The following is a 12,597-nucleotide window of genomic DNA, read 5'->3' as shown; positions in this document are numbered from 1 at the left end:
ACATCTATAATCTGGCAATACTTTCAAAGTATGCTTTGTAAGGGAAACTTACTTTTTTGCAGAGTAATTTCATTTGTCTTCACCTGCTGAAACTCTCCCCCACTGTTAATAAAAATTCTCCTTATTATATTTGTCAACAGTAGGACACAGTTGTTCTTATGACTCTTTATTGCAAAGTCAGAGACTGGTACATGCACTGCTAATGCTCCGCGGAAATGGCTTGACTCGGCCCTTATGAGCAGACTGCAGGTTTGCTGTACTGTGTAGCAGACATAAGACTAACAGGAGTATCTGAAGAATTCTTAAATACATTTTATTTATTACTTACTGACTAAAAAAATGATAGTAACAGTACAAAAAAGATCTCTGCTAAATAAATTGAAGACTTGGCCATGCATTGCAAATTACATGGATTCCTCTTTGTCGAGATTCAAGTGGCATGTCGGGAATATGGAACTGTAGAATTAGAGAGAGTCTATTTGCTTTGTCATGGGACTAGTAAAATAGCCTCTTTCCAGTGGCAAGAGAATTGTATTAGAATAATTGGCCTCAGTTTCACTTAGCCCATTTGGAGCAAGGAAATATACCTTGGAAAATTATTTTCGTGTAAAAATAGTTTTCTTCTCAACTGTTGAAAATTTAGTCACATCTTAGATCCATTTGGATTTTGAATTCTTGTATTTTCCCCTAATTATCTTGAGTATCAACTTCAAAACCTTATCTAACAATATATTTGATTTGACGATTCATTATAATGAAGGGGAAAGATATAGTGACTGCAGACAAGTAATTTATGTATAGTCTGTTTTTACTGAGGTATGTCATGCTGTCTCTGCATCTTTTGCACCGTATTAATTAATAAAATAATCCTCATTCGCCTTGACCGGGATTCGAACCCGGATCCCTCGATTTCCGGCCGAGTGCTTTAGCCAGTTAAGCTACCGAGGCATCATTCTCCCCTGTGGAAATTTGTGGACCACCTTGTCCGGTATAGTCCACAAATTTCCACAGGGGAGAATGACGCCTCGGTAGCTTAACTGGCTAAAGCACTCGGCCGGAAATCGAGGGATCCGGGTTCGAATCCCGGTCAAGGCGAATGATTTTTCCTCTGTGGATTTTTCGCACTATTTGTGCATTGCGGGTGACTCCGTAAAAAGTTATCACCGTGGCTAGTCCCGGTATACTTTAATAAAATAATCCTGTTAGGCATGGGTGAAAGAGGGAGAATAGATCAGGTTAGCGAAGGTATAATAGGGCATGGGTGTTATGAGTGACATATTCTTGTAAAACTTTAGAAGAGAAAAATGACAAAAAGTGCTTTGTTAACAAAGTGAGTTAAACAGAAATCATTGAATGGCAGTGGAACTAAATAATACGTAGGGTGCTATAAAAATTGAATTAAGGACTTATTTCTTCTTTCATTGCGATTAGTGACCTCATTACTCTGCTACACATGAGGAAAAACTAATAATTTCAGTAATTTAAAATGAAGCGAGCTAAAGATTTACAGTGGAGAAAATTTTAATTATGTATACAGAAACAAAGTATATACAGTATCACATAGGCCTATATAGTATGTGACAATAACCCTATAGAGTTTCAAGAGAACTTTGATAATACTAACCATTAAGTCCAAACTAATTTTAAATGTTTGTACCAAGTGTTAGCATGTGGAAACTCATTCCTTGTTCCATAATTATTCAATAGCATTTTATATCAATTACATATTTCTTGAGATGGGAGATTATTAGTCTGCTAATTCACTTACACTCATACTTCCTCATCCTTATTTTTAGGTGGTGTCATACCACCTTTCTCCCAGTAATGCAGATGATGAGACTTCCATAATAGATATCCTTGTGCACAGACGTCATTCCTCATGATTCCTAGTGCATACCATGGCAGGGACTTCTTGGCCTCAATTTATCCATATTTTTTCACGCGTTACTCAGGCCTTTTGACAGTAAACCGCCAATCACTCAGCATATATTTTTCATATTCTATCTTAGTTGTGTTGGAATGGAATGAATTTTTATTAATAAATTGGTACTACCGTTTGGTGATATTTTGGAAATAATTTCAGCTAATGTATCAACTCTCTTTATTTGAATCTTTCTAGTCTGTGAATAATGCCCACAAGGACTGGGTCTGTGGGCTTACCTTCATGCCAGGAGGAGGGGGACAAATGCTTTTGTCTGGCTGTCGATCCGGGGTGGTGAGATTATGGTCTTCGGAAACATGCCACTTGCTTGGTGAAATGCAAGCTCATTCATCTCCAATTAATGCCTTGGCTACAAATGCATCTCATGTCTTCACTGCTTGCAAGTAAGTTCTCTTTTTAGTATTCCTTCTAATTCTCAAATTCATGATCACAATGAAACTACTGTCCCCAGAAGTTAACGGATGAGTTTTATCATGTTGATGGTGGTGGCACTCTTATACATAATTTACAGGAAATCTTTTTACTTAGCGGTGCTGGATTCAATAGTACCACTGCTGAAACTAATATTCCTATTGCATTGAATCATGGTGATGTTACTGTTGTTGATTTTAGATTTTTCTGAATTATGCACAAAAATGTGCATGGGCTCTAAGATAATAGGATGAAATTTTATATTATTTTATCATTAGAATGCAACAATGTCTTCATATACTATGAGTCAATTCAGAAATAAACCTAATGGTATTGTCAATTTATACTGTATAAGAAGAAAATATTTAGGGGGATCATTTGGGAGAGGGATAGATTTGGGTGGGGTGTTTTCACTTGAGGGGGTCAGTCTCAAGCCCTGATGTCGCTCAATAAGATATATATTAACAGTATTTATAGTTTTCAAGAGGTTCTCTTCAGACTGTACCCCTAAAACTTGGTGGTGGAATTGAATCCATTGACTCCCCCTATCCACTCAAAATGGCTATTCCTGGAAGTTACTCTTTCCCTCAAAAACCTTATGTCTGGATCTGTTCCTGTATCAGTTAAATGACCATGTTTGATCAAAAGTAATCCCCTTAACTTTTCATAGTACAAGCAGCAATTTAATCATCTCTTAATATTACAAATGTTTTCTGCTAGTCTGTCAATGTTCTGTTACGCCATCAAAATGATATTGTGTACAGACATGGTTGTGGTGGAATTTACCGTAGGTATTGAACCATTTAATCGGCAGATATGCTTCACTATCTTTATTATAATGGGAGGTGCACTTTTAAAGTCAATATGCTCAGTCAATCTGTTATCCATTTCATCTGCACTTTTCCAAGTGAGGATATCTTTTGGTGATTATCATCCGTAGACTTCTTCTTTTAGCTCCCAATTCATTTCTCACTTTGCGCTTGTTACCCGCTCCTCCCTTCATCCTGGATACTTGTGTGGTTTTTCAGCACTGGGGAAGTGAAAGTGTGGAAGTCACCTCAATACAATGCCATGACCATGTCCACCGGGAGGGTATTTGAGCTATCCCTCTGAGGACACGGGCGGGAGCGGAGAGGGTCATGGTGGAGTCCCAAGTGAAGTTACTTTGAAGTATAACCCTTCATTGATCCCTTTACCGCGTCCGCAAAACCCAAAGTTAATGCCCATTAGTGTGCAATCAGCTTGTGCAAATTTCCTCTCTCCCAATGATGTTTGCCTTGATTTCGATGCTACTCTTCTGCATTCTTGTCTGCATCAGGCTGTGTTATTTCCTGACTTCATTGTGAGATTGGTGTATTATATTGTATATAAATCGCTGTAAAAGAGTAAAAAAATATGTTGATAATTGTCACTTCTGTGAAGGGATATTTGCGTTTGCATTTAAGTTTTTTCAGGAGTTAACAACACATAGTTTTTTGTATGTATGGGTGTGTTGTGTGCATTTTTTTAGAGTGATGTGATGCCAATTTTTCTTGTTGTGAATACATGTTTCATTTTTTAAATCCCAAGTGAAATTCTTTGCAGCATTGAAATTTCTTTTTTTGCTATTTTCCCTTATCTTTCATGTTGAATTGTTGCAAAGAGACCGGAAGGGATAATAATGTGATTTGGAGTCGAATTTTTTATGGTGATTAAGACTGGTGGTTTTAAAATTTGGTGCTTGTTAATGATCTCACATTATATGTTAAGTATCAATGCATGTATGTTCAATAATGTATGTTAATTTAATAGTTCTCCTGTTAAGTTTAATTGGCCTGTTGGAGGCTGAATTCATGGTAATTCAAACTGGTTGTTAGAATGATAAGGAACTGAAATAAAAAATATCAAAAATTGTGGCGTTGGTTTGCACAATGAGTAGTAGGTACATTTACAACGTAAGGTGTGGTTTTTGTCATCAAGGAATTTGTTTTAGAAAATCTTTTACAGGTGTGGATATTGAAGTATCTCATCGCATATCCATATTATCTTGTGAAATAAATATAATATTTTTGCATGTTAACTACATTAAATTAAGCAAGTACAAAAGTAATTCCAGGGTTAATGTGGTCCGGTAGATGAATTTTGTTTACACTTGACACTGCATTGTTACTTTTTCTTGGAATGACTGCAAAACAGTAGGTTGAATACTTTTACTTGAAACCAATATTTCTAATTCTATATATTTTCAAGAATTACTGCTCTACTAGTTGTCCTAAATGACATCTGTTGGTCTCGTAGCTTGTCAGTCAGGTGAATTCTTTTGCAGGAAATACCGTGGGAATATTTTTTAGTATTTCAGACGTGAACCAGACTTAAATTAACCAATTGGATGACATCTGTCATTACTTTATGGAATCTATTATTTATGTCGAACCAACAGGAAAACCTTCGCCTATTTCCATAGGATTATTTTACTTTTTGACCATAGTTTTGTCTGACGATGTTGACAGTTTGACGAAACCACAGTCATTAAAAAATATCGTGTGGAAGTGTGCAAAGTTTTTCTTATTGGTTTGACACAAACTTAAATTAATCATCATTGGTACCATGGCCCTGACGATGCTAATTGTTATAATTAGTATTGGGAATGGCCATGATTTAATTGTCTATATATCTGAGGAATGAAAAATATTTTCTCCTCCTGAAAAATCAAATGGTTTTGAATTGTTTACTCAATTTATTCTATGAATAATTTACTCATAAACCAGTTGTTCCCCATTACAGCTGAAATTTAAGAAATTTTAAGAACTGTTTTAAGTTATGTGGATAGTGGTGGGAGTTTAACTGGGCAATTCATCTGTATTCAGTCATTATTTGGTAGTCAAATGGCCTGGAACTTGAAAAACTTGGAATCTTATTTTTTTTAATTGACAATTTTTTTCTCAGAATTTCTACTTTGGTATATAAACACCTAGTAGATAAATTAAAGCAAGGTTGGATTGCTGATCTATCCTGTTAAACCAGAAAGGCTTGGCAGTAGTAGGATATCTAGTGAGATAAATGGCATGTTTGAAGAGAAGTCAAGGGATGGTATCATTGAGCTTCACTATTACTACTGTCTCTGTGATTTCATTCATTCAAAATTTTGATCCCATTATAATTTTATTTTAACTGCATTTGGAAGGTAATGAAAGTTATTTTATGTTTTATGCTAGTTTTTGGATTGTAAAATCCTAACGCTTTATGAGATCTGACTCTTGGAGTTGGTGTTCATTAAAAAAATATGGTTGGACTGGACTCAGGACAGGAAAAACTACTCATTTAATGAAAAATGAGGGTTGTAGTGTACATAATTATGAAGACAGATGAGTAGGATATGATGATTCTGTTTTATTTTGCCCGGAGAATTTCTAGTGTTAAATGGAAAGGAAACCAGTTCTGTTAGGTTAAACATTTGCAAAATCTGTCATTGTTTACTGAGATATTTTGGATACTTTAATGTAAATTCCTAATGCTGATATGTAATACAATTGCAATGCAACTAATTTATCATAGCCTAACCAATTGGATTTTTTTACAAAGGCCTATAATTCTGAGGGTCCCATGTTCATAATGTATTTTTAGGATCACTTTCAGTGCGATTTTGTGCCCCGTGTCTATTTACTAAAATCAAGTACCAATTTTGGATTTAGAGCTTTTGTCCTAGAAATTACAATTTTGAGGCAAGTATGACATTGAGCATCTCTTGAGAGATGGTTAAGGAATTCTGTAACTTGATTCCAATTCAACATGTGAACATAGTACATTCACCAATCTTGAAACTTGATAAAGCTACTATTTTCACAACCTAAGAAATGTTTTTTTTTAAGTTAGTACATTTGACAAATTCATAAAAATATAGGTACCTAATTTTATTGCTTAAAGAGTTCAAATAACTGTGATGTTTACTCTTCACAAATATGTATTTTCCTCCTTGAATTTTATTTTAATCTTGAAACTTTTAGGATATAGACTGTGGGAACCGTGTCATTGCCTGAAATTATTCATGCTGAATTGAAATCCAAACTGGAATTAAAGTAAACTGATTTGGATTCATTGCCATCATTGCAGAGGTGTCTGTGCATAAAAATACTTATGTTCTTTCTCATAAAAAATACCATTTTGTTCAGTATGGGGTGGCAGCTTTTGCTTGGTAGTACAATTTGCTGCAAGAAAAAATTGGCAAAATGAACCTCTCTACATAATTTGTTACCCTTTGTTATCATGAATCTTTATCATTCATTTGTTGGCATTTCTTGACTTGGTCAACCAAAGGGTCATGTTTTTGTGATAACTCATACAGATTAAAATATAATACCCTCAGAATAAGGCTGTGTTATTTGCATTACTGTGGAACCATGTATTATTTCTAATTTGTAATGAACCTTGACAATATGTAGCTGTTCTTGAAATACTCTTGTTACTATCTCATTATGACTCGTATGTACTGGATGGCTATATGGCTAGGCCTACAACGTTGGAGGTAAAACGAAACAACAGATTTAAGAGTGCAGTAATGTTGGTAGTGAAGTGAATTGATATGAATCAAGGTATTTCTTCCAAATAATTTTTGGAAACATGAACAATCTCTAGACATGTTATATGTCCTTAGATACTTTTCTGGTGCTGTTATCTGTGAGAAAACAGTCTTGCAAAATTTGAAGTGGGTCTCAAGTTGACAAAATTTCAAGTTACAGCATTATTTGATATAATGCAGGCGATTCATTCTCATTTATAAACAGATTTGGGGAAGTTGGTGGTTGGACAAATAGTATTCAATTGATAGGTGATATTTTATCTTGGAAATTGCCAGTAAATCAATTTTTGGCATTAATTTTGCCAAAATTTTAAATGCAGCAGACTCAGATGCATATTTGATGCATGTAAATACAAAATGTATCACAATAACAAATAACGAGTGTGATTTGGTTATCAGAGACTGGAATATTCTACGTATGTAGAACTTATGTTCAGAGTTTGTATTGATATGAGCCTTATATAAGTAATTTGGTCTTATTTGTTTATATTTTGTTGAAAATTCTTCTTAAATAAATTATAATAGCAATGATATTATTGCTAGAGTATCATATGATTATTAGTTATTTAAATCTTTACAGTTGTTGAATTATTCTTTACTTTTCCCCTGATTCAGGTGAATCCCTATCATGTTTATGTAGTTGCAGTATAATTCTTCAATTCCAGAAAACTTATTATTCATTATATTCTCCAGTTTACAGTTTATACACATTTATTTTCATGATTGCTTTAAATTTTTCAGTCAAAAAGTTCGTAAATATTTTCTGCTTCATTTTCATTTGATGAAGACCATCTATTAAGAATCCTGAGCAAGGGATACCAAATAATTTGCTGAGGAATAGTGATGCACGTTAATATTTACGGACATGTGTTATTTGATTTGATCACAAAATGTTTTCTGTTGTGTTAATAATGGCTAAGGGAATGAATTGAAACTTGGTAAATTCCACACAACTTTGTGTGTTAAACTTCAACCAGTTTCAAACCTAACATGTCATTCTCTAGAGCAAAGAAAAAAAATTTCATTTTCAAAAAGAGAATTTCCTTTTGAGAATGACACATGAGTTTGGAAACTGGTTGAGACTTATCAAGTAAAGTTGTGTGGACTTAACATAGTTTCAATACAGTGTGGCTGGTATATAAGTAGGTATTGAAAAAGATGATTCTATATTAACTGTATTAATTTATTGTTATTTATATCATACATACTGTGTTATATAAGAATCTGGATGTATACTTAAAAATTCAATGTAAGTGCCTGAGGCATTGGCCAATCACATCTAGGGATTAGTTATATACAATACACTCGGGCTACAATATACAGTGCAACCTCGATATAACGACACCCCACGGTGCACTAATAAACACTCGCTATAGCGAATTGTTGCTTTACCGGAGGTGGAGCAAATAATAGCCAATATACCTGTTGCGAACAGATATACATGAACAGGAGAGGTGCGGCGACAGATAAACATCTATCCGATAAACGTAAGCATAAATCCAGACGAAAGGCGATGTTTTTTTGCATCACTAAATTTCCTTACTCAAATAACGACTAACTATTCAAACAATTTATAAGCGCCGCACTGAATAAAAATCATGCAAAGCATTGTTTCGTCAATCACTATATTTATCGAACGACAGTTTACCACATAAATTTGAGACTGAGCACTCCATTGACTTCATTTCTAACAGATCGCTAGCAATTACAGAGGTTAAGGAGTCTTGATGAAAGTCTTCCGGCGGTGAAACCCTCGCTATGGCGAGAGCCAACACCGAAAGGGTCTCGTAAAAACGAATTTTTTAACATGCCTATTATAGGGTCAATTGACGGTGCATCGGCTATCTCTCGTAATATCGGGAGTGTCGCTATAGCCCGTACTCGCTTTAACGAGGTTCCACTGTACAATTATTTGGGCTAATGATGGGGAGAGACAGCACGGATAATAAGAAAACACGGATAATCCAAACTTTCTCTTAAATGTTTTGTAATGTTCATATTTTTACGTAAAACAAACCATATATAATTATTTATGCAGTTATTCGGTTATTTAAGAGTGCTTCCCGGACTCATTGAGAGATTTCTTTGCCAGTTTGCGATCTTTTCAGTGGCGATAACATGGTTGCACTCGTATTATTAATGCTCCATGTAAGGCCTGGTTTCCAAAACCACACATCCGTGGCTGTGTGATCATGAATACAGAAAAGTGGTTTGTACGAATGCTTCAAAACCACTGCTCGAAAACTGGCTCCCGTGAATACAGCTAGCACATGATCGCTTCCGTTTTACGAAGGGGATTCTAACACATATAATAAGCCCGGTGTATCCTAGAATTAATGCTGTGATTCCGATGAGTTTTTGTCTGATTTTTTTTCTTTTAAGATCACTGAAAAAATTGAGCGAGCGTGAAAATCATGCGCAGATAATCCGCAACACGGATATACCACAGCCAGATAATCGGGAGGCTGCTGTATTTTATAGTACATACTTATATACCAGCCACACTGTATGTATTTATTTAAATAGGAGTGAACTCAAAGTTTCCAAAATAAATTCTCAAACTATAGAAGATTCATATAAAAAGTGTATTAATGATATTTCAAGTGAATTTTTGGGGAGTCATGTACTTGTATATCTTGATAAATCCAAGTGGACTTCAGCGTATGGCACGAGCTTGATTTTCTTTGATTTGTTATAATGAATGGACATCAGTCAACAGAGTGTCTATGCATTTGGTTTTTCTTTCCAATTTTTTTTTAATCTGAACGGAATGACTCGGTTATGCTAGTGCACCATTTAATTATTTTAAATGTTAGTGTGAAGAAGACAATGAATAATCATCCTGCAGCTTTGTGATAAAATGGTATGAAAATTTTTTATTCCTTATTGTTGTTCAATTTATGCTAGAAGCTAAATTTTGAGGCTAATGCTGCTTCACACGCCTGTATGTTGCACTAATGTGCATGAAGCACAATCAAAATTCTTCCATTTAGAGCCTTCATTTATTGTACTACATGTCCTTTTTATTTTATTTCTTTATGATAACTATTTATTTCCTGTGTACTTTTGGTCATCTCAATGAGCAAATGAGGGTTGCATTTTCGTGAATTATAAAATCTCTGAAGTACTTGAGGAGTTATTGGGGTGGCTAATTTTGGTATTAATTAATTTTATTATTAAATTTAATTCCATTATGGACTCATTAAGTGAATTTATGACTTAGTATGCTCTATGCAGTTGATGATTTTTAAGTTACTTAATCAGTCATTATTGTGTTTCATACTCAGATTACTTTGCTTCCTTAAAAACATTAATTGTGCTAGGAGCTCATCTGCACCAGTGAATTAACTATTTTAAACACTGCCTTGCATCATGCATTATGTTTATTATGTTTATTTCCTTACACATATTTGCTCCTTTACTGCTTAGTAATTATTTGTGCATTTGTTGTAATACACAGCTTGATGTTTCAGGGTTTCCTTTGAAAAACTTGCTGCTATTGTCGCTCAGTTTTACTTGAAACCTTATGTTGCTATATTGAATTCTTTTGCATTAATTTAATAATTGCCAACTTTGCTTCGTTGTGCTTGTATCCTGTGATAAATTTTCAGGTCATCAAAGGTATTACTAGGCTCTTTTATTTATGTACACATTTATGAGTTAATGCTATCTTTAATATTATTTTTCTTTTGTTTCACCACTGTTCATCCAGTAGTCGATGAACACCTCTGTCAATTTGGTGAAAAATTTGACAGTCATCATGTGATCAGATATTTTTGTTTCATTTTCTGTTTCTGCTGGCTGCCCTGGTGTTCTAACGTAAACCCATCAAAGTGATTTACTGCTATGGTTTAGTTTTTCAATTTTTGTAATTTTATTTCAGCAGTTTAGTGGTGTTAATTCTGTTTTCAACATTCATGATTTTCTTACCTTAAGACAGCATTTGTGATGTATTGCATGTTTATCCACCCATGATTTTGGTGAAAATCTTTCTTTTGATAATGATTTACAGTATTCACTTTTAAATATAAAGTTTTGATATTATGTATTGATATTTTTTGCATGAATGCATTTTGAATATCTCGTCTTGGTTTTCTCTTATCATTTTGTTTTGCACGTAAATTTTTTTAGATAAATGATGTGCTAATGCATTTTCTTTTCTCAAATCCTAAATAGCCTTGGTACCGTTGGAATTTGGAAATCCAGAGGACGTTATGATCTGTCACCAGAAGACAGCATTCGATGATGAAAGAAGAAAGCTTAAGTTACATTTATACATCATGGTACCTTCGATCTTGATTCCTGACAGAGATTTTTTTATTATTGAAAGGGGATCAATTCATTCCTGCCATGCTCATGAACTATATTTTTTGAAGTTTTAAAAACCTTATGGTATTTTTATTTTGTGCTCGGGTAACTACTCGGTAGTCACGTGTGATGTGTTTGTATTTTGTGATGAATGATCTTTTAGCGAATGTGGTTTTTGTGTTTCTTTTTATCAGTTGATGTGTGCTATGATCTTAAACCTTGATATGTATTGTTATGTACAGATCGTTTTATAGTATTTATTTGTCTGTTTACATCAATCGAATCTCGGTGCAAATAATTTGTAAATATATATAGAATTAATCCTCAGGCACATTGCACATTCGTGCAATGTAGTGTTTATCCTTTGGATAATAAAGCTTATTATAAAATATTTGTCATGAATTATCATTCATCCCTGCAGTATTAAAGCAGCAAAATATATGGCTGTATAACTGTAAATTTCAAAATGCTTAAAATATTTATGTATTCAAACATGATAGATATACCAGTTTGAACATACCATCTGTAGGCAAGAAAGTTTGCTGAACCTTGGCCTAGGTTGAAGGCGATTGATTTTGCCTCAGTTTCAGTTATTGCTGAACTCATTCTTCTTAAGGGTTCGATTTAAAATATTTTTGATATATATTTGATAAAATATTTTGAGACATACACATATATCCTAGGGAATAGCCTTGTGGGGATCAACGTCATTCTTAAACAGTGTTTTCATAATCCAAAAAAGAACTACTTTTTAAGTACACTATAGAGCTCACTGCCGACCACTGTTTCTGAGATTAAAGCTGTAGGCAGTGCCATCTTTATTTATATTATTCTGTAATTTATGTGAAAAAGAAATATCTCAGACTGTTAAGAATAATGAAAGAGGAGTCATCTAAATATGTGCATTAAACTACATAACCACTTAACAGCTAATATAAAACAAGAGGACAGACTTAGTGGATTTAAGAGAAATTTACGAAAATTCCTGATCATGAGGTGTTTTAATAGTATTAATGATGACTTAAACATTACACATATTTTTTATAATTTTTCCTACGTGTCCTATGTGCTTACTTAATGAATTATTTTGTACAGTGTTTTTCGGATCAATAAATTATTTTTATTATCATTTAAGTTTCAAATGACTTCAGCTATAAAAATTTGCAAAGGCATTATCTTGGCGTCCACGTAAAATTGTTTCATTCTTCTGAAGGACATGCTCTGCTTATCTCAAAGTTTTACCAGGGTGGCTGTTTGCTGAAACCTATGAATGGTCTTCAAAAATTGCTTAACTATATGGAGGCCATAATGAAAAATTATCTTATTATCATTCCTTTGATATCAGGGAAAAGTTTTTGACAGGTCTAAAGATTTTTTTGTG

The 12,597-nt window shown here is 33.9% G+C and overlaps 1 protein-coding gene across 7 annotated transcripts in view; it reads left to right on the top strand.

The window, feature by feature from the left end:
• Positions 1 to 11,607, top strand: part of LOC124157521 (kinesin-like protein KIF21A) — a 162,210-nt gene extending 150,603 nt beyond the window's left edge. For 6 of the 7 annotated variants that reach the window (XM_046532323.1, XM_046532324.1, XM_046532321.1 and 3 more), the window contains 2 exons: positions 2,120 to 2,325; positions 3,382 to 7,460. In XM_046532323.1, coding sequence (XP_046388279.1) covers positions 2,120 to 2,325; positions 3,382 to 3,466 — 291 coding nt within the window. In that variant the 3' untranslated portion in view covers positions 3,467 to 7,460. Of the gene's footprint in view, positions 1 to 2,119; positions 2,326 to 3,381; positions 7,461 to 11,084 lie in introns of those variants that run through there. The other variant, XM_046532326.1, reaches the window with a different exon arrangement.
• Positions 11,608 to 12,597: the final 990 nt, after the last annotated feature.

Source organism: Ischnura elegans, chromosome 4 (assembly GCF_921293095.1).
Source record: "Ischnura elegans chromosome 4, ioIscEleg1.1, whole genome shotgun sequence".
In the NCBI taxonomy this organism is placed as follows: domain Eukaryota; kingdom Metazoa; phylum Arthropoda; class Insecta; order Odonata; family Coenagrionidae; genus Ischnura; species Ischnura elegans.
The sequence above is the reverse complement of the archived record's forward strand: the minus strand, read 5'-3'. Positions and strand labels throughout refer to the sequence as shown.